The sequence below is a fragment of the Bubalus kerabau genome, chromosome 6, assembly GCF_029407905.1.
Source record: "Bubalus kerabau isolate K-KA32 ecotype Philippines breed swamp buffalo chromosome 6, PCC_UOA_SB_1v2, whole genome shotgun sequence".
Classification (NCBI taxonomy): domain Eukaryota; kingdom Metazoa; phylum Chordata; class Mammalia; order Artiodactyla; family Bovidae; genus Bubalus; species Bubalus kerabau.
The window spans coordinates 9,552,167-9,575,217 of record NC_073629.1 but is presented as its reverse complement, the minus strand read 5'-3'; the positions used below and the strand labels follow the sequence as shown (position 1 = coordinate 9,575,217).

Genomic DNA, 23,051 nt, shown 5'->3' with positions numbered 1-23,051 from the left:
GGGGAAGGTGGTCTCCCTGTTTTATTCCTCCATCAACTTGAAAGTGTCCCCTGCCTTTTTGTGCTTTTCAAGACTTCAACTGATAGGGTGAGACTACCCCACCCGCCACCCCCGCTCCCCAAACTGGAAAGGATAATCTACTTTACTAAGCCTATTAATTCAAATGTTAATCTCACCCAGAAACACCCTCAGGGACACCCAGAATAAGGTTTGACCAATGACCGGGTACCTCTGTGGCCCAGTCAAATTTACATGTAAAATTAACCATCAAAGTCCAGGAAGAAAATGAAAGGGTTTGATGAACACACAGTATTGTCTCTGCCATAGAAGTGATAAGGGGAAGGAAAGATAAGCTTGGTTTGATGTAAAGAGGAAGTGATCTGTGGTAGGACAGTTTGTTGAAAGGGAAACTTATCTTTTAGTGACCCTATCAGCTCCAGGCCCATGAAGAACCACAGAGGAGGCAAACAAAGAGCAAAAATTCCCATTGTTATGCCAGTGGTGGGCCTGGGAGCTCTTGCCATCCTGTGATGAAAGACCATGGTGAGAGAGCTTAGTCAATTTGTTGGATTTTTTGGATCCTAGGATTCAACAATCAATTTTGACAATTACAGCATTGTTGATTGAAACAAGAAAACATTGCAGAATACATTCTTGCCCATTTTTTTTGTGGGAAAGTACATAAGTACATATATACTAGAAAAACAATTAGAAAATATAAAATAAAATATTACTGTGATTATACAAATTTTATTTGAATCTCCTTTTAAACATCTCAGTCCTTTCCCCTATTCCATATAGCCAGAGCTTCAGTCCTAGTTAATAGCCAATTGCCAATGAGGGAAAAATCTTCAATTCTTGAAGTTTCACTCTAGTTAGCTCTTCTCAGGTCCATAGGAGATTGAGAAGAGTGGTTACAATGATCACTAGCCAAGTTGCCGTCCGAGCTACTTCAGAGGAGGAGGCTGAAAGAGTAAGAAAATGCAAGACATTTAGGTGTCCTGATTAATTTGTTGAGAAGGGGAAGGGGTGCTGGACATTGGCATAGGAGCTTCTATAGCAAGGGAATGTATTTCCTTTCTGAATCCAGACACAGTGTCCCCTGCACATCCTTTTTGCCAGATGAGCAAGAGCTCAACCTCCCAGATGTAAAGGAGAAAGAACACAGAAATCCTTTCAATATTACTGGCTTAGCTGAGTCCTGTACATGAAGATTATCTTGGCATGTCTGTGGGCCTAGAAAAGAATCATTCTCCTACACTGGACAGCAGTTAAGTAGGGCAGACCTTCAAGTGCAGTAGTTCATATGTATGCTAAGTTTAGGGGAGAAAGGATTGCCTGTTTATCCACACTACCATCAGTACCAACTCAGTGGGGAAGGAAAAAAAAAAAAGGGAAACTAAGAGATAGAGAAGTATAAGGCAAGGGAGAGGAGGAGAGTGATAAATTATGGAAGGGGAATTAAGGATGCTCTTCTAGGATAATTTACGTAGCTGAAAAGTAACAAGATGGGCTTAGACCTTCAAAAAAGAGATGTATTATTGCTTTCATCCTCTCTGTGAATGGGCAGTCAGTTTCATTCTATAAAGAACAAGGACCATGTCTCTTCCTTTTTCTGGATCTCAGGATATGGTGTTGATATAAAGGTGATTTTAGAACCACCCAGCCAACTGGTGGTCTCATGGTCAGACACTAAAGTCTTATATTGGATCTTCAGTGGTGGAAAAGCAGGGCATATCATGAAAGACTAGAAGAGACATGACCACTTGGTTGGGAAGAACACAGAAGAACTTATAGTTTCTATAGTTCATGTATGGGAGCAGAGGCAAAGAAATCAGTGTAGGTGAGCAGAGTAGACTGGGTCCAGGAAGACCATGGAAGAGCCATGTTCCCAGGAGCAACGATCCCTGGTGACTGGGTGTGAAAAGGATCTCAGGTAAGTGTTGGCACCACAGGTATGAGTTATTCTGGAGAGATTTATACACCAGGGCTTGGGGATGTGATTTCAGGGGTGTGGAAAGTACAGGGCCTAGAATGCTGAAGAGAGTGATTCAAATTTATCAAGTGGCCCCCCGAATCCCTAGAGTCTCTATAATTAAAAGGACTTTGTGGGTCTAATTTAACTACCACTCACTGAAGGCTTCTTAGATACTGTGGTAGGTAGTTACCTGTATTGTCTAATTTAATTCTCAGAACAGTACGTGATAAGAACTATTATTTTGTCTTATTTAAGAAGGACATGACTTGGAGAAGCTAAGTCACTTGTTTAGTTAGTAAGTAATAGTCACAGGATTAATCCCAGGTGTGATTGATTCCAAAATCTATAATTGTAGCTACCCCACAATGGGACCTGTGTAGGCTTGAGAGAGAGCCAGGAGTGATGCTCTATTGAGTGGGGCCTCCCAGGAGATAGAGAAATCTGAAACATGAAACCCAGGGTTTGCCTTTCCAACTTTATCAAGGAGCATACACCTGGGGAAGAGCAGAAAATCACAGTCTTAAGGCCAGGCTCTCTTGCTCACGACTCGTTCCCACTCATGTTCACCCACTTGGCCCTTCTTTCTTTTGCTCCTCACTCCTGATTAACCATTTCTTGGCCCTTCTTTCCTTTGCTGTCTACCAGAAACACCTTTATGTTGCTGCACAACAGTATCTGGACTCTTCCTCTACTTGCCTTTTTCCTCCCTACTCACCTTGAAATCTCAGATTATCCTGCAAGGACCCTGCCCTCAGATTCCAGGACCATGCACTTATTAAAGCAGGGAAGGAAAAGGGGACATGAGAGCCCTTTGCAGGTGAGGACACTGAGCTCCACAAAGGTGAGGGAAGCTTGCTGGGAGACCATGTCAGAGACACAAGGAGAACCCAAGTCTACCACACCTCACTAGTTCCTTTGGGATTCTCCATCAAACTCTATGACAAGTGGCTGGAAAAGATCCCTACACTTATCTTCATTCAAGAGAAAACTAGTTACCCTGTGCCCACCTCAGCTCCCTTGGCAGTGTCTCTTACCTTGTACACAGGGTGAAATGAAGTTGATTGTGCTGTTTTGGCTGCTTACAGGATTGCTGACTTGGCAGGTATAAGACTTTGCGTAGTTTTGTGGCATGTGGACCACTTGAAGCACACTGCTCTGTAAGGACCCTGATTCCCAATACCAAGTGTAGGTTACAGATTGGTTCTGGATCACACAGAATAGCGTCAGGTTGCAGTTGTTCATTTCCCATGTCTTCTCAACTGTTATGACAGGCTTCGGTACAGGGTCTGAAAATGAAGATGTTATAAGATGAGACAATAGGTTTATGCATTTATGAAGCTTTTATGCTAGGAGGTTTTAGCCAACAAAGTGCAAAGGGAGGTCCTGAGGAGCAGACATGGAGAAGAGGGCCCTGTAGAGGGAGCTAGTGAGCAGCTTTGACCTCTGTAGGCTTCAAAGGGAAAGAGCTACTCCTTGGCGTGAAGCTAAACTGGATCCAGAAGGGGGAGCCAGTTACCCAGAAACAAAATGGAGTTATGCCCATCTGTGGGCCAGAAAGAACAGCAGAGTTTTAGCACAGAGATCAGCTAGAGTTGAACTTGATATCCCAACTGGCTGAGCTACTCAGGGCCCCTTCTCTGGCAATGACCCACACTTGGCACCTTAGCCCATCAGTCAATCCTTCAAGAGTTCTTGGGCTCAGATACAATAAGAGTCCTAGGGTAAGAGATACTGCTGTACACCTTTCCTGAACTCTGGCAGAACTACAGAGAACCTCATGGACCTCCTGGAGCAAGCTGGTAGTGATGAATTGCATCTGTTAACTTTGGTATCTCAGTGCCTGCCACAGAGCAGGTATTTTGATGAAAGGGAAAGGTGAATGGATGTAGGGATGGATGTGTGTAGGGATGAAGCAGTTATGCAATAGAAAAGACAAAATACTTACTTTACAGTGAGACAAGCTTGGGTGCTGGACTTGGCTCTGAGAGAGTGGCTCTGAGAGGCAAGACAACTAACCCTCTGAACTCCTTCTCAAATGTAAAATGACCCTACTTCATAGCACAATGTTAGTAAGATACAGTGCCATCATCTATGAGTAAGTGCTTTTGCTGGGTGTGATGTATGCATGTTGAAGGTCACAGCATCATCACTGCTTTCATCCTGCAGGCAGATGGGTTGAGATGTAATCCCATCATATGCTCCTTCCTTGACTAGGACTGCTTTACCTGAAATCCTCTGAGGTCTTTTCCTTCTGGTCATGGGTAAATCACCTACAGAATCAATGCAGCTCAGAAGTCATAGGATTAAAATGTAGCAGAGAATTGACCCAATCAGAGCTGACTTCTGAGTTGTATGTCTGTGAGGGGCAATGGAAGCTCTACCAATCTGACCTCCTGAACTCTAGTTCTATCTCCTCTATGAAACCTTATCACATTGCTGGACTCCTCTTGCATACTTTACATGAGCAGTATTCATATGCTTACTCATTTCCTGTGGTCTGGCCTTTAGTCTTATAAACCTTCCGCATTTCCCATAGTAAGCAGCTCAGCCCTGAGCACTCCAGAGCCAGATGGAGCAGTCTGGTTCCAAGATGCCCCCTTTAAGCTTTAGAAATTCCTGAGCTGGACAGAAGGATGATCCTTCCACTAATCACATCCTCAGAGCCTTATCCAGAGGCAAGTGTACTAGAGCCACATAAGCTTATGGCTTGTAGGATATTCAGAAATTTTGTAAGTTGGTTGTGAAATGAAACCAATAGCAGTTTACAGTTGGCTGTGATGGGAATATTTGCCACAAAATCTGGTAAATGATGTATATTTCAGATCTTTTTTTTTTTTTTTGAAAATCACTGTAGGAACCTTTGAATATTTCCTGTTGCTAGTACATCTTGCAATTTTAGGACATATGATATGCAGGAAGTGAGCAAGAAGGCGATTCTAGCCTCTTAGACCAGGGACCATCATGACCCATGTTAGTGGGACATGAATATATACAATTTCTTCATTCTTTGCAGCATTTTAGCATTTTTAAGGCTCCTCACCAGACACAAAATCTTCTGGCACATTGTTTTTTTGGTTATAATTTTATTATTTTTGACTGTACCTTGTGGCATGTGGGATCTTTGTTCCTCAACCAGGAATTGAACTCAACACACCCCCTGCAGTCAAAATATAGAGTCTTAACCACTGGACCACAAGGGAAGTTCCAGCATTTTAAAAGTGTTTTCACTTTCATTACCTACTTTGATTCTCATAACATCCTAAAAAGATATAATTATCCTCACAATATGACGAGGAATGCAAGGCTATGAGAGGCATGTCTCCCTTGGCTGTCTGCCCAGCCCTCCTCCTCTAATAATTGACAATCTCCCCAAGAACCAAGTTTCTGCCTTATAAGCTGACTCTTTGGACCATAAGAGTTTAAATCACATACCTGAACCAAGATGGGCTAGTCAATTTCTCTTTCTTGAGAATTTAAACTAAGAGATATGAAAGCCTAGACTTTGAGAGAGATAGTCTGTACTGGCAGGGATCCACTTTCACACTAAAGATTCCAGTGGCTAGAGGCTCTAGACTGGGCCAGGGTCTCATTCTTCCTCATCTTCAGTCCTTTTCAAATCTTCTAAACTTCTTTCATTGCTTTAAGAAGTCATAGCTTTAAAAAAAAAATCTCCTTTTTTGCTAAAGGTATATCAAGTTGGCCTCCATTACTTGCCATCAACAGAATCTTACCTAATGGGACAGAGATGTCAAGATCTATCTCCAAGGTCACACAACCAGTAAGTGTGGTCCAGTGGTTAAGAATCTGCCTGCCAATGCAGGGGACATGGTTTCCATCGCTGGTCTGGAAAGATCCCACATACTGCAGAGCAACTAAGCCCATGCATTACAACTACTGAAGCTCACACATCCTAGGGCCAGCAAGCTGCAGCTACTAAAGCCCACATGCCTAAAACCCATGCTCCACAACCAGAGACCGCCACAATGAGAAGCCCATGCACTGCAACAAAGAGGAACCCCCACTTGCCACAATTCAAGAAAGTCTGCGTGGAGCAATGAAGACCCAGTACAACCAAAAAATCTATTAAAAAAGAAGAACTCAGAACTTATTTCAATTGACCACAAGAGAACATGAAGAGAATAGAGAGGAAACCATCTTTATTGTCTCCTTTCTCTTCAAATCTTAGACTCTCTAATGTCAGAAGAGGTTTTAAATGTCCCAAAGTTATCTACTTTGGTGTCTGCTGGCCCAGACTCACTTCCAAGTGGAACTGGCTCCAGGAGAAATGGATTAAGCCTGTCCTGAGGTTTTTCTCCCCCCCCCCCCAACCATGGAGAGTGCCCAGAATCACCAGGAAGCTTTCCAGTGATCTGTCTGGGTCCCCAGAGTGGGGACTAGCCCTTTGGTTACCCTAACTCACCAAGTACCATTAGTGAGATCTTCCATTCCTCCTCGTCTCCATTGTCCTTCAGCACCCTCAGGAGGTAAGTACTGCTGTCTTCCTTCTGGATCTTGCGGATGTGCAGTGCGCCACTTTGAGAATCAAGTGTGGCCCTGCCCTTAAATTTAGTATCGAAGTACTTAGGCTCATTAAATTCCCACTCTACAATCTTCTGGTCAGTAGTATAAAACCAGGTGAGTGACTTGTGGTTCTTAGGCAGATTGGAGATGTGTAGAGTCACATTGTCGCCAGGGATTGCATATTTTGAATGGCCTGCCAATGAAAGTCAGAATGAATGAGACCCATTTTAGAGAAAGCAGAGCTGCCCAGTAGCCCAAAGCCTGGGCTGGTGTAACAAGGAAGAAGGGAGAGATTTTTGCTTGTGAGGAGAGAGTATGATCTTTATCAGAGGACATGACCCCTAATAGGGAATTCAGTGAAAGTTAGAGCTTGAGAAGTGGGCATGGGGATAGGCAACGTGCTTATAATCTATCTAATTCTACCCTAGATGATAAAGAAAAGGGACACTGAGCTGGCCCTGCCTCCCTTCCTTACTCTCATACCAGAACATTTTCCAATAAAATTATAAGTTACAATTCCCCTCTGTGCTTGTGCTCCCTGTGACTCAATTTAGTTCTCTAGCAGTGGCTTCCCAGTTGGCATTAGTGGCAGCTAGAATACACCTGCCAATGCAGCAGACACAAGAGACATGAGGTCGATCCCTGGGTTGGGAAGATCCCCTGGAATAGGAAATGGCAAACCACTCCAGTATTCTTGTCTGGAAACTTCCATGGACAGAGGAGCCTAGCGGGTCCATGGGGCTGCAAAGAGTCAGACATGGCTGAGCAATGGAGCACACATAGCACTAGGCAAGAAGTAAAGGAGACACAAGGTTTGAAATGAAGGGGAACGAGAGTTATTCAGTGACAAGGTATTATAGAAGAGTGAGCATTTTACTAATAAAAATATTGTGCTATTTTTCTGGCTTTTGTGATCTTTGTATTTGTCAGCTTTTTAAAAACTTGTGACACATTGGGACTTCTTTTCTCATTCTAACTACATTTATCTTTGTTCCTATTTGTATTTAAAGTTCTATTCTTTTTCTCATGAGAGCACCCCAAATTGTATAAGCCTCAGTTCTAAAAGACCTGATTTCATGAAGGCAAGAAGAAAAGGATGATAGCCAGAAAATAAAGATGAAGGGAGGTCTGCTGACTCTTCTGTGAATGAAAGAAATCTATGTATAAATGTATAGACTGAGAAACAGCAGTGAGTGCTCAGTCACTTCAGTCATGTCTGATTCTTTGCAATCCTATGGACTGTAGCCCACCAGGCCCTTCTGTCCATGGGGATTCTCCAGGCAAGAATATTGGAGTTGACATGCACCTCTTTAGGAGATATTTCTGACCCAGGGATCAAACCCATGTCTCTTATGTTTCCTGCATTGAGAAATAGCAGTAGAAAGAAGCTAATAGTAGAGGAAAGAGGAAATAAATCTCTATCACTCTTACCTCATGTACTGTTACACAAAACCTCACATTGCTCAGCATTGTATCTACACCTACTTTTTGGGTTGGCCAAAATGTTCATTTAGGTTTTCCCATAGGCTGATACTTTCCACATGTCTATCATTTACAAAAACATTCTTTTGAATAAAAATTAAAAATACCTATGTCCCCAGGTCTTTCAAGTTCCTAGTCCTTAATCCTTCCAACTATCCATTGAACAGTTAGTTATGGAGCATTTAACCTATGCCTGTTGCATTCACAGACACACGTAGGCATTAATTTCCACAGTGCTTCTGATTGGTCCATCCCATACTCTATGACATCCCATCTCTGTGACATAATCAATCAGTCCAAACAATGCCGGGAGCCAGCACGGGAGTTCCCACCCATGACAAGGTCATGGAGGGAGCGCTCTGATGGGCAAGGCGAGTCAGGGCTCAAGGGCCCCCCTGGTCTGCCTGAGTGTCTACCCCAAAACCAGAATCTGTCTGTTTTATTATTTCATGACTTTCACCAACTCTTCTGACATTAACGGTGGGCTATCCCTGACCACCTTTCTCTGAATAAATTAACTTAGAGCTCTAGTTAATAATTCTCCTGGGCATAATAGGAATGTTTCAATTCAAACCCCTCTGATGACTTGCTAGCTTGCCTGACAGGTTTGTTTGGACTCCTGCAGCTACACATGTGATTGTTCACAGCCTCCCAGCCACAAGAGGCACGGGATGCTTAAGATATTCTAACAATGCAGAGCTTCTCAGAGAGTTAAAATTGTTAGAATAGAACTAGTAGAGGATTTCTTTGTTGAGCTAATGCTTGCTGCCAAGTTTCCATATCCCTTACCTACTGTGTCCCTGGGAGTGTATTGATTAATATAGTTGGTGTATAGAAATGTAAGTAGTAGCTTTAATGTTTGTAACCTTGGACCCTTGAGTTAATTCTTTTCTTGTTATAGCCCACCACACTTTTGCCCTATAAGAATGCAACTTTATCTAATACTTTCAGAGGGTGGCGCCTGACTTTAGAATAATCACCTTTAGAGAAAAATAAGTTTTCTGAAGAAAGGGTCATAAAATGTTAACAAGCCTCCTGACCAGAAGGTGATGTAAATCACCTAAAGCTTTTGCACATGATAAGTTTGCAGAAAGAAAGCCTGGCTTCAATAAGGATCAAGGACTGCTGACCTTGCATGACTCTACAACTCCCCCCCCCCCCATTATCCTCTATGCACAACTTAAGGTATAAAAACTACTTTGGAAAATAAAGTGTGGGCCATGCTCATCCAACTTGGTCTCCCCATGTCGTTCTTTCTCTTTCCTTTTCCTTTTCAGGCTGATTCCCTGGAGCGCAGGGGCCCTCTGCATTCACTTTCCTGCCTGGGCTTCTAAGACCCACTGGAGAAGGTGTCTAAGGTGGGGCACCTTCAGCTATTCAAGAGGGCTCCTGCGGCCTACGTGAACAGAGAAAGTCCTGTGCTGGGGCTTTATTGGCTTTCTGCATAAACCAAGGAATATCAGCCTCTTTTCTCTCCTGTATTTTCTTAACTGCAAAATTCTTTCCTTATCTCTTTCTCTATTTCTCTCAGTCGCTGACGCTGTCCTCCCGAGGGAATCCCGGGATCCAACCGGGGCAGGACCCCGGCAAAACAACAATATTTGAACAATGACTACATGCCAGGTCATGTGCTAGGCTCCAACACCAACAATGTAGACAGTCTCTCACCTCTTAGACCATACAGCCTCTTCAGGAGCATACATTCTCTTTAGGATTTCAAAATTACTGGACACATATTCTAGACTTGTTCTCATTCCATTGCTTGTTTCCATATGAATTAATAAAAGTGGTGATAATAGACAGCCTAGGTCAGTGTTTTTCAGCCTTGGCACTATTGATATTTTGGGCCAGAGAATTCCTTGTGCAGAGATGTCTTTGTGTATTGTAAGATGTGTAGTAGCCTCCCTGGCCTCAGCTCACTAGATGCCAGTAACATCATTCCAGTTGTGATCTTCAAAACTGTCTCCAGACAATGACAAATGCTCCCAGGGAGGCAAAAATCTTACCACCTTCATTCTGGTTGAAAACTGTTGGCTTAGGCATCCTTGGTAGACTCTCCATTGAGTCTCAAAAATATGCTGAAGAATATAGCACAACCCACAATTAACCACTTTATTTCTAAGTAGGAAGTCACCGCCATCTACCAGGATGGCTTTTTTTTTTTTTTAATCATTACTCATACGTGGTAAAGGAAGGGGGAAGGAAAGCTGCAACATCCTGTTCATGCCTATATCTTAAAATTCATATCATATTAAAGTAATCCATTTAATACCAATTACTTGCCTTTATCACCAGACTCGGAGAAGGCAATGGCACCCTACTCCAGTATTTTTGCCTGGAAAATCCCTAGAAGCTTCCTAAGGACAAAAAATGAGTCTTATGAATTAAACTCATTTCCATTGTAGTATGATAGTTAAGAACATGGGCTCTGGAATTAGACTATTCAGATCCTGACCCTGTCACTTATTAGCTGTGTAACTGCGAACATTTTGCCTGACCTCTCTGCCTTCATTTTAGTTTATCTTACAGAGTTTGTGATGGTGAAGTTCATGTATCAAGTTTACTGAGTTAAAGGATGCCCAGATAGCTGGTAAAACACTCTTTCTGGATGGTCTGTAAGGTTTTTTCTAGCAGAGATTAGCATTTGAATCGGTAATTCAAATTTGACTGGGTAAAGAAGATCACCCTCACCAATGTGGGTGAGCATCATCCAACCTGCTGAGTCCCAGAATTGGACAAAAAAGAAAGAATAAAAGCAAATTTCTTTCTGCTGTGAGCTGGGGTATTCCATCTTCTTCTACCCTTGAACATCAGTGTCCCTGGTCCTTGGACCTTAGGACTTGAACTACAACTTAGACCACTGGCTTCCCTGAAGCCTCTTTGTGGAAGGATGAATGAAGTTGAGTCTACTGAGAATGAAGATTACAGGGTGTATAAACTCAAATTGTGAGTCTATATATTCTCAGATCTGTGGATTTCTATTGAAACTACACAAATAACTTTCTTGGCCTTCATCTTACAGATGGCAGATCATGGGACTTCTCCAGAGAAGTACAGAATATGGATTATGCCTCCATAACTATGTGTGTGTGCTAAGTCACTTCAGTCATGTCTGACTCTGTGTGACCTCATGGACTGTAGCCCTCCAGGTTCCTCTGTCCCTGTCTATTCCCCAGGCAAGAATACTAGAGTGGATTGCCATTCCCTTCTCCAGGGTATCTTCCCGAGCCAGGGATCAAACTGACATCTCTTATGTCTGACCTGCTATGGCAGGCGAATTCTTTACCACTAGCGCCACCTGGGAAACTGTGTGAGACTCATTCGATATATTTGTATATATCCCATTGATTCTTTTTCACTAAAGAACCCTGACCCAGAGTAACACAAATAAAATGCTTAGGATATAATTTGATTAATTCAAATAATCAATACACATAAAATACTTAGTATAATACTTGGAAGATTCAGTTCAGTTCAGTCCAGTCGCTCGTCGTGTCTGACTGTCTGCGACCCCATGAATCGCAGCACACCAGGCCTCCCTGTCTGTCACCAACTCCCGGAGTTTACTCAAACTCATGTCCATCGAGTTGGTGATGCCATCCAGCCATCTCATCCTCTGTCGCCCCCTTCTCCTCCTGCCCCCAATCCTTCCCAGCATCAGGGTCTTTTCCAATGAGTCAACTCTTCTCATGAGGTGGCCAAAGTACTGGAGTTTCAGCTTTATCATCACTCCTTCCAATGAATATTCAGGACAGATCTCCTTTAGGATGGACTGGTTGGATCTCCTTGCAGCCCAAGGGACTCTCAAGAGTCTTCTCCAACACCACAGTTCAAAAGCATCAATTCTTCAGCACTCAGCTTTCTTCACAGTCCAACTTTTACATCCATACATGACCACTGAAAAAATCATAGCCTTGACTAGACGGACCTTTGTTGGCAAAATAATGTCTCTGCTTTTTAATATGCTATCTAGGTTGGTCATAACTTTTGGTTAGTAGATAATAAATGTCATGTATTGATTATTATTATTACCTACATTATTTTTTGTATCCATAAATTCTATACTATGTATAAATTATTGAGATGTGTAACACCTGCCATTGAACTCATTTTATTGTGCCAAAACAGTGGTAAAAGAAGGACTAGAATTTTTTTAGGAACGAATGCCTATCTGTGAATCTGAAAGTGTAGAATGTGGTGGAAGGGGGCAAAAAAAAAAAAAATTGCAACAACTCCTGTAGAGGCTTTCACTTATAAGCTAGATCTAGTAAAATACATCAGCACGCACAAAAGACAAACAAACCAGGTCTTTGGTGAGGACATGTGATGATAAGAAAGAGTCCCCAGCACCATGGTAAGACCAGAGAACTCACCTGAAACTTCCTTGGGCAAAGAAAAATGGGGATGAACTCAATAAGGAATAAAGAATACAGGGCATATAGACTGAAGTTATGATTCAGACTCAGTTATAATATACATTATTTCTCCATGTGAAAATGAGGTCTGCTTTATAATAATAAAGCAAGGAACATTTCATGCAAAGATGGGCACAATAAAGGATAGAGATGGTATGGTCCTAACAGAAGCAGAAGATATTGAGAAGAGGTGGCAAGAACACTCAGAAGAACTATACAAAAAAGATCTTAATGACCCAGATAACCACAATGGTGTGATCACTCATCTAGAGCCAGAATTCTGGAATGCGAAGTCAAGTGGGTTTAGGAAGCATGACTTAGAACAAAGCTAGTGGAGGCAATAGAATTCCAGCTGAGCTAACCCTAAAAGATGATGCTGTGAAAGTGCTGCACTCAATACGCCAGCAAATTTGGAAAACTCAACAGTGGCCACCAGACTGGAAAATGTCAGTTTTCATCCCAATCCCAAAGAAAGGCAATGTCAAAGAATGTTTGAACTACCGCACAATTGCACTCATCTCACACTACTTGCAAAGTAATGCTCAAAATTCTGGAAGGGAGGCTTCAACAGTATGTGAACCAAGAACTTCCAGATATTCAAGCTGGATTTACAAAAGGCAAAGGAACCAGAGATCAAATTGCCAACATCTATTGGATCATCTATAGAAAAAGCAAGAGAATTCCAGAAAAACATCTACCTCTGCTTTATTGACTACCCCAAAGCCTTGACTGTGTGGATCACAACAAACTGTGGATAATTCTGAAAGAGATGGGAATACCAGGCCACCTTACCTGCTTCCTGAGAAACCTGTATGCAGGTCAAGAAGCAACAGTTAGAACTGGACATGAAACAATGGACTGGTTCAAAATTGAGAAAGGAGTACATCAAGGCTGTATATTGTCACCCTGCTTATTTAACTTATATGCAGAGCACATCATGCAAAATGCCGAGCTGGATGAAGCCCAAGTAGGAATCAGAGTGCCAGGAGAAATATCAATAACCTCAGATATGCAGATGATACCACCCTTATGGCAGAAAACGAAGAGAAACTGAAGAGCCTCTTGATGAAAGTGAAAGAGGAGAATGAAAAAGTTGGCTTAAAACTCAACACTCAAAAAACTAAGATCATGGCATCTAATCCCATCACTTCATGGCAAATAGATGGGGAAAATATGGAAACAGTGATTGACTTTGTTTCTTGGGCTCCAAAATCATTGCAGATGGTGACTGCAGCCATGAAATCAAAAGACGCTTGCTCCTTGGAAGAAAAGTTATGACAAACCTAGACAGTATATTAAAAAGCAGAGACATCACTTTTCCGACAGACTTCCATCTAGTCAAAGCTATGGTTTTTCCAGTAGTCAAGTATGAATATGAGAGTTGGACCATAAAGAAGGCTGAGTGCCGAATAATTGATGCTTTTGAATGGTGGTGCTGTAGAAGACTCTTGAGAGTCCCTTGAACTACAGGGAGATCAAACCAGCCAATCCTAAAGGAAATCAACACTGAATATTCATTGGAAGGACTGATGCTGAAGCTGAAACTCCAATACTTTGGCCACCTGATGCAAAGAGCTGACTCTTGAAAAAGACCCTAATGCTGGGAAAGATTGAAGGCAGGAAGAGAAGGGGATGACAGAGGATGAGGTGATTGGATGGCATCATTGACTCAAAGGACATGAGTTTGGGCAAGCTCCAAGAGTTGGTGAAGGACAGGGAAGCCTGGCATGCTGCAGTCCATGGGGTCACAAAGAGTCAGACATGACTGAGTGACTGAACTGAATTTACAACATTAAGATCTTGTTTGTCCAGGATATCCCCAACACGTTCCAAAGAACTTCAAACTAAAGTGTGAGGAGGAGGGAGAATCTATAACAGACATAGAGTCACTGAAATTGTGAACATTTCAAAGGTGAACACCATGTCTTACTCAATTTTGAATCCCCAGAATACTTGGCCCACATTTATTGTTTAGTATAGAATGGATGGGACAAAAATCCATACATAAGTGTTCCCATTCATCTCCTCATAACCTCCAAGTAGTCATATTTTATCCCACTTAGCTTCTTTTGCTTGGTATGTGTGTGTGTTAGTTGCTCAGTCATGTCTGACTCTTTGCAGGCTCTTCTGTTCATGGGATTTTCCAGGCAAGAATACTGGAATGGATTGCTGTTTCCTCCTCCAGGCGATCTTCTTGACCCAGAGATCAAACCTGTGTCTCCTGCATTGCAGGTGGATTCTTTATCACTGGGCCATCTAGGAAGCCCTCCTCTTGCTTACTTCTTAAGATTTGTTTGACCTTTTTGAGGAACCACTCGAGTTGGTTTAGAAAATAGAGGTTCTATAACATTATGGCTCAAGAGAATGAGAATCTGAGCTGCAGAAGAATGAAATAGTTTGAGAAGACTGAAGAGGGCAGATAAGTGTATGATAGGAAGTATTGCTATAGCTTATAAATTGTATTCCTTTTAACATCTTTTGAGAGACTTCAGGTAGAAATTTGAGTTACTTTTTAATTACTTATGAACAATGAACTGTGTTTCTTAAGTATCATAATGTGCCCACCTGGGCCAGTGTAGCAGCCCTGTCTTATGGTTTTGTGTGTGAGTCACTTAGTTGTGTCCAACTCTCTGTAACCCCATGGATTGTAGCCTGCCAGGCTCCTCTGTCAATGGTATTTCCAAGCAAGAATATTGGAATCAGTAGACATTCCCTTCTTTAGGGGATCTTCCTGTCCCAGGGATTGAACCTGGGTCTCCTGCACTGCAGGCAGATTCTTTACCATCTGAGCCACCAGGGAAGTCTTATGGTTGGGTCCTGGATAAAAGAATAAAAGATGACTATTATGACATATACAGCAGAGGAGCAGTGAAGAAGCTGCCCAGAAAGTTATTTCTCAAAAGAACAACATAAAAGAGTGCTTAGTCTATCATTCATGGTTTTAGACATCTACAAATCAATGAAAAGCAGCTAAGAGAAACCTTGAAATAAAAACCCAGCAGCCTCAAATGGGCTGAGACTCATGCTTGAGAATAGCAAAGGAAAAGTGAGTTTTGGGGAAAGGATATGAAAAAAGAAAGAATATAGGTATATGTATAGCTTCTCTGGTAGCTCAGCTGGTAAAGAATCCACCTGTAATGTGGAAGACCTGGGTTTGATCCCTGAGTAGGGAAAATTCCCTGGAGAAGGGAAAGGCTACCTACTCCAGTATTCTGGCCTGGAGAATTCCATGGATTGTATAGTCCATGGGGTTGCAAAGAGTCCAACACGACTGAGAAACTTTCACTTTCACTTTCATATGTATAGTAGAATCACTTCACTGTACACCTGAAGCTAACACAATATTGTAAATCAACTATACTCCAATATATAATAAAAATTAATTTAAAAAGGAAAAGTGAATTTTGTTATGAAATATCTAATGAAAGTGTGGCCTTAAAAAGCCACATAAAGATAGAAACAGTAGAAAGAATACTTGATTAACCATTAAAAAATGGAAAAAATTCTACTCTTCTAAAAGGATCCTATAATCCAGTCACAAGTTGAATAAAGATGCATTAATATTACTATTATAATATAGATTTCAAAAATTAACATACAGACATTGTAGTGCAATTTGAGATATCAAAGTGGTGGTTTAGTCTATTACAAAGGATTTTCTAATAAATTCAGATAAATTCATTGATATTTTCCTTTTATTGTTGTTATTGTTCAGTCACTCAGTCATGTCTGACTCTTTGTGACCCCATGGACTGCAGCACTCCAGGCTTCCCTGTCCTTCACCATCTCCCAGAGCTTGTTCAAACTCATGTCCATTGAGTTGGTGATGCCATCAAACCATATTATCCTCTGTCATCCCCTTCTTCTCCTGCCTTCCATCTTTCCCAGCATCAGGGTCTTTTCTAATGAGTCAGCCCTTCGCATTAAGTGGCCAAAGTATTGGAGTTTCAGCTTTAGCATCAGTCCTTCCAATGAATATTCAGGGTTGATTTCTTTTAGGATTGACTGGTTTGATCTCCTTGCAGTCCAAGGGACTCTCAAGAGTCTTCTCCAGCACCACAGTTCAAAAGCATCGGTTCTCCAGTGCTCAGCTTTCTTTATAGTCCAACTCTCACATCCATACATGACCACTGGAAAAACCATAGCTTTGACTAGACAGATTTTTGTCAGCAAAGTAATATCTCTGATTTTTAATATGGTTTGTCATAGCTTTTCTTCCAAGGAGCAAGCATCTTTTAATATCATGACTGCAGTTACTATCTTCAGTGATTTTGGAGCTCAAGAAGATAAAGTCTGTCACTTTTTCCATTTTTTCCCCATATATTTGCCATGAATTGATGGGACCAGATGCCATGATCTTAGTTTTTTTAATGTTGAGTTTTAAGCCAGTTTTTTCCCTTTCCCCTTTTCCCTTCATCACGTGGGTCTTTAACTCCTCTTTGCTTTATGCCATAAGGGTGGTGTCATCAGCATATCTGAGGTTATTTATATTTCTCCCAGCAATCTTGATTCCTACTTGTGCTTCATCCAGCCAAGCATTTCACATGATGTACTCTGCATATAAGTTAAATAAGCAGGGTGACAGTATATAGTCTTGATGTATTCTTTTCTCAATTTTGAACCAGTCTATTGTTCCATGTCCAGTTCTAACTGTTGCCTCTTGACCTGCATACAGGTTTCTCAGGAAGCAGGTAAGATGGTCTGGTGTTCCCATCTCCTTAACAGTTTTCCAAAGTTTGTTGTGATCCACACAGTCAAAGGTTGTGTCAATGAACCATAGTCAATGAAGCAAAAGTAGATGTTTTTCTGGAATTCTCTTGCTTTTTCTATGATCCAATGAATGTTGGCAATTTGATCTTTGGTTCCTCTGCCTTTTCTAAATCCAGCTTGAATATCTGGAAATTCTCGGTTCACATACTGTTGAAGCCTCCCTTCGAGAATTTTGAGCATTACTTTGCTAGCGTGTGAGATGAATACAATGATGTGGTAGTTCAAACATTTTTTGGCATTGCCTTTCTTTGGGACTGGAAGGAAAACATCTTTTCCAGTCCTGAGGCCACTAATGAGTTTTCCAAATTTGCTGGCATATTGAGTGCAGCACTCTCACAGCATCATCTTTCTGGATTTGAAATAGCTCAGCTCAAATTCCATCACTTCCATTAGCTTTGTTTGTAGTGATGCTTCCTAAGGTCCACTTGACTTCACACTCCAGGATGTCTGGCTCTAGATGAGTGATCACACCATCATGGTTTTTCTGGGTCATTAAGATCTTTTTTGTATAGTTCCTCTGTGTATTTTTTGCCACCTCTTCTTAATATCTTTTGCTTCTGTTAGGTCCATACCATTTCTGTGCTTCATTTTGGCCATCTTTGTCAAATGAAATGTTCCCTTGATATCTCTAATTTTCTTGAAGAGATCTCTAGTCTCTCCTATTCTATTGTTTTCCTCTATTTCTTTACTTTGATCACTTTAGGAAGGGTTTCATGTTTCTCCTTGCTATTCTTTGGAACTCTGCATTCAGATGGATGTATCTTTCCTTTTCTCCTATGCCTTTCAGTTCTCTTCTTTTCACAGCTCTTTGTAAGGCCTTCTCAGACAACCATTTTGCATTGTTGCATTTCTTTTTCTTGGAGATGGTTTTGAACACCACCTCCTGTACAATGTTATGAACCTCCATCCATAGTTCCTCAGGCACTCTGTCTATCAGATCTAATCCCTTGAATATATTTGTCACTTCCACTGTACAATTGCAAGGGATTTGATTTAGGTCATACCTGCATGGCCTGGTAATTTTCCCTACTTTCTTCAACTTACTTCTGAATTTTGCAATAAGGATTTCATGATCTAAGCCACGGTCAGCTCCCAGTCTTGTTTTTGCTGATTGTATAGAGCTTCTTCATCTTCAGCTGCAAATAATATAATCATTCTGATTTCAGTATTGACCATCTGGTGATGTCCGTGTGTAGAGTTGTCTCTTGTGTTGTTGGAAGAGGGTGTTTGTTATGAGCAGTGTGTTCTTTTGGCAGAACTCTGTTGGACTTTTCCCTGCTTCATTTTGTACTCCAAAGCTAAACTTGCCTGCCTCTCCAGGTATCTCTTGACTTCCTACTTATTTTCATATATATATATATGTGTGTGTGTGTGTGTGTGTGTATATATATATATATATATATTTCTTTTTCTAATATATTTATTTTTTAAAATTTTTAAAGTCAATTGAAAAATATTTTTATTTGCCTTTTAACAATTCCACATTTTATTAGATATAAAACTACTTAAAGTACTACTTTGATTTAATTCTAACAATAAGTAGTTGTTCATGTGTCTGAATGCTTAGGATAAAGTAACTGTATTTATGTGCAGTTTATAAATGAGACAGACCTTTCCTATGCTTACCCATGTTTCTTGTCTGTAGAAAAGTAAAACTGAAATGGTATAGAGGAGGGGAATCAGATCAAAAGAAGTAGTAATTTCATACAAAAAAGTCTACCCAGGGAGAAGAAGGAAGTGCTAAAGGGGAAATTCTAAAGCAAGTCATGTCATTTCTCGTAAAATTTTAAGAACCAAAAGAGGTGTTTTAAAGATACTGGCATGGAGTTATGTGCAGCTCTCTAGTGAGATAAACTGTTTAGCAAACCTGTACAAACCTTTCAGGGAAGTAATTTGGCAATAGACATCAAGAGTTCAGATGTGTGTCATGGGGGCAAGATAAAGAATGCAGTGCTGTTTCCTGAGATGGGAAGTCTCATGAATTTAATCGGCCAGATGACAGTGACCAAATGCATGGTGAGGAAGCCCCAGGTTTGTGGAGGCTTATTACACAGCAATAGATAGCTGGAACAAAGATGAGGAGTTAGATTTTGGAAATGTGTTTGAAGATGTTTAAAAAGCAGAGATTCAGTTCTGTGGCCCAGGAGAGAGCACTGGGCTTTGGAATTTCTTTATGATATTCCTGGTCCTTATCTGTCTCAAATTGTATGTGGTCACAATCACAGAGCAATTTCACATTCTTTATTTCATTGATCTTAATAATAACGCCTTGAAAAAATGGGGAGCGTATCATTATACCCATAATAGAGTTGAGAAAATTGAGACTCAGGAAGCTTTTACAATTTATAGGAAACCCCATGGCTTATAACTCAGAACATAGGTCTTAAAGCAATTATCCTCCAATTGAAAATAAAATTAAGAAAAAAGAAGATAAGTCTTCTGATTCCCAGAAAAAGCTATTTCTACTGCACTTTGTTGTGCTAGAGGGAGACAGGGAAGATGCCTGCTAGTGAGGAGTGGGTCCAGAGATCAGAGAGCTGAGAAACTCAAGTCTGAGGAGGGCCAAAGGAGGAGATTTAAAAAATACTTCTCAAATTTCTCCACAAAAACATCCATTACTGGGAAAGAAAGAATAATGATACCCTCAGGAAGATCTGGACAGATAGCCTGAAAGGAAGTTCTTTGATGTCATTCATTCATAGGATTAACAATTATTTATTGAGCCCATGCCATGTGTTAGGCACTGTATTAGGTTCAGCAACGGACAAGGTCCCTGCGCTCACAGAGCTCCAGGAAACAGACAACCAAGCAGTTCACCAATCACAACCTGGAACCTGAGGCTTCTAGGAGGAAGTGACACAAGAATGGGTGGGGCTGGAGAGGGGGCATGCAGGACATTTCAGGCAGAAGGAAAGGCATGTATATAGGCCTAGAGGCAGGAGAGAAAGCACCTCCTCCAAGGCAAACAGCAAAGTTAAATTTAGATGAAATGTGGTTATGGGGTGTTGTTTTATCACTCAGTCATGTCTGACTCTTTTGTGACCCCATGGACTGTTGTCCACCAGGCTCCTCTGCCCTTGAGATTTCCCAGGCAAGAATACTGGAGTAGGTTGTCATTTCCTTCTCCAGGGGATCTTCCTGACCCAGGGATTGAACCCACATCTCCTGCATTGGCAGATGGGTTTTTTTGTAAAACCATTGTGCCACCAGGCTTTGGGATGAGGGAGTCATAAACTGAAGATAAAAGAACTATCTGTAGGCATACTCTGGACATGAAGAGATTTAGACACAACGGCCTCATGTCTAGAGAAAGTGCTGAAATAGCCCGCTTCTCTTGGCATTTCTATCTTTCCCAACTATTGGATGAATACTTCATACCAGCCCCTACTCCCAAGATCATATTAGTGACCTATGAGTTGAGTAAGCCCCATGGAGCTCTCACACAGCAACAAGCAGCTTGAAGACATCTTGTCTCTAGACTTAGTGTAGGGGAGCAGAATGTGCCACACTAATATACGTCTCTTTGGCATATTAATTGTTTTAAGCTGGTTGTTTTCTAAGGAAATAGCAGACATGGTAAACATCCTGAAAACCTTGTACGAGTTACCCTTTCGTAAGAAACATTTATATTTGTAAGGGAAATCTCCATTAATAAAGGTGTCTCCCTCTCTGTACCAGAAGAGGAGGATGACCAAATCTCTAGAAACTCTTATCAGTGGAGAAGACACTAACTTAAATCTGCCTAACAATCTTACCCTTATTTGCTGTGCTTTTCCTGATAACCTCCCAGAACTGTCACCCTCAACATTCTCTTTCGTCTTCAGCAGAGGATGGTACTTAAGATGAGGGCTTCAGCTATTTTAGCGAGTTACTTGGTTTTTCTGGGTTTCACCCATGTACACAATATTAAACTCTGATTTTCTCTTGTTAGCTTATCTCATGTCAATTTAATTCTTACACCAGTCAGAGATCCTAGAAGGGCAGAGAAAAATTTCTTCCTCCCCCAAAGCCAGTCATAAACCAGATCCAATGTTCTGCCACCCTGAGAGGCCTTGCATGAGTAGCCAACAGGATATCCTTTAAGTATTTCTATCTCATCTGCCTCAGAATCACATACTATCATAATTTTAAAATGTTATATTTGTTTCCCATGCTCAAACTCACTTTTACTCATTTTTTCCATAGTAGTGAACATTAAAGCACCTTTAATGAAAAAGACATAAATATTTATTAGGTGAAATAATGAGAAAGGCAATAGCTTAGTTCTCAGTTCTCAGCTGACCTAGGAAGACAGGTAGTGGAGGGCTGGACAACTGTAACAGGAAAAGGAAAGTTGCCACACAAGGGGATCAGAACACAACCATGGCAGGACGAACCTTAACTCTTAATCAGATGTTCCAGGGTTTCCCTGCTACTGAGGCCTCTGCTCAGACTCTCACTCAGCGACCCTAAACAGAGCCATCCTTCCCAAGTTTCCTTTCCCACAATTTTGATTTCTCTCTGGAGCAATGACATTATTTACTTTTGCTCATGAAACAACTCCTTGCATAGACAGAGGTCTCAAAAATGCCTCAAGGATCACGGCACCCCTGAGCCTACAATGTGGCAGCTACCCATGCAGCTTTCTGTTATTTGTTATGCAAAGAGACTTCACAGATGACAAACCATAGCACTAAATGTGAGAAGACTTCTTCTCCATTTCACCAAAGTTCTATTTTTGTTGCTTCCCCTTGAGAAAAGAGATGGAGCCTGATTTTCTAAAGCTTAAGGAAGAATCCCCAACCCCACTGCCAGGATGCAAATCCTTGCTGCCTGGAGCCACTACTCCACTTCAGGTGGAGACACGCCCCGTATTCCCTTTTCCATCTGACTCGGCCTCCAGTGCACAGTTACAGGCAGACCATCTGTGGAAAGTACCTTGTATGCTGATTGCCAGGAACAAGTGAGGCAGCAGTAGAATTCCCAGAGTCAGAGACCACTCCCGCCTTCTGGAGCACATACTCCTCTTCTCCAGAACTTTACGGGAACTCTGGACGCAGACCAGAGCCAAGCCAGAAAGAGACCAAAGGCACCTTTAATTCAAGGCTTAAGGTTAGACCTCTCCACCCAGAAACTCATGGGTGGGGCCTGGGGACCGAAAACAGGAAGTCCCATCGTTTTTCTTTTTCTTTTTTTTTTTTTAATTAAACCACTAAAAAACTAAGAACAAACTTGCGCATATGGTGGCAGAGGGAGAGGGTGGGACGAATTGAGAGAGTAGCTCTGAAACACCCATTACCATATGTAAAACTAGATAGTTGGTGGAAATTTTCAGAATGACTCAGGGAGCAAATGACAACCTAGAGGGGTGGGATGGGGTGAGAGGTGGGAGGGAAGGCCACGATGGTAGAAATATACATATACATATAGCTGGTTCGTGTTGATATATGGCGGAAATGAACACAATGTTGTAAAGCAATTATCCTTCAATTTAAAATAAATTTAAATTAAAAAAAAAAAACAATTTTGTTTGAATGTGTGTTAGTTCTCTTTTCTGGTGAGAGGATCCATAGAGTCTACTGGTTTTCAGAGGGATTGGTACTCAGAAAAGGTTAAAGACCCCTGATAGTGAATATCTGCTTTTGGTTTCCCAGCCAGGAAACACCCTGATTAACCAGAGTACCCACCCAAGGGGATTTCTGGCCTGAGCCAACTCTAAATCATGTGAGGAGTATAAAGTAGATCATGTGTGGCATAGGCTGAGAGCACAAAATATGGCAAATCAGACCTACACAGTTTGAGTACTGGTCTCGCCCACCCACCCCCAAGCTCTTCCTACCTTATGGGTAAGTTCACTATTTAAGACTTTACATTGGCCTACCCACTGAACATTAGTATTACTATTA

The 23,051-nt window shown here is 41.4% G+C and overlaps 1 protein-coding gene across 1 annotated transcript; it reads right to left on the bottom strand.

Annotated features, from left to right (window-relative positions):
• Positions 1–281: 281 nt before the first annotated feature.
• CD48 (CD48 molecule) lies at positions 282–22,256 on the bottom strand. The gene is made up of 4 exons (XM_055586725.1): positions 22,084–22,256; positions 6,399–6,692; positions 3,013–3,264; positions 282–965 (listed from the first exon to the last, which is right to left on the bottom strand). Exons 1-4 carry the CDS (start codon positions 22,163–22,165, stop codon positions 886–888), a joined length of 708 nt encoding a protein of 235 aa, XP_055442700.1. The 5' UTR covers positions 22,166–22,256; the 3' UTR covers positions 282–885.
• Between the last annotated feature and the right edge of the window lie 795 nt (positions 22,257–23,051).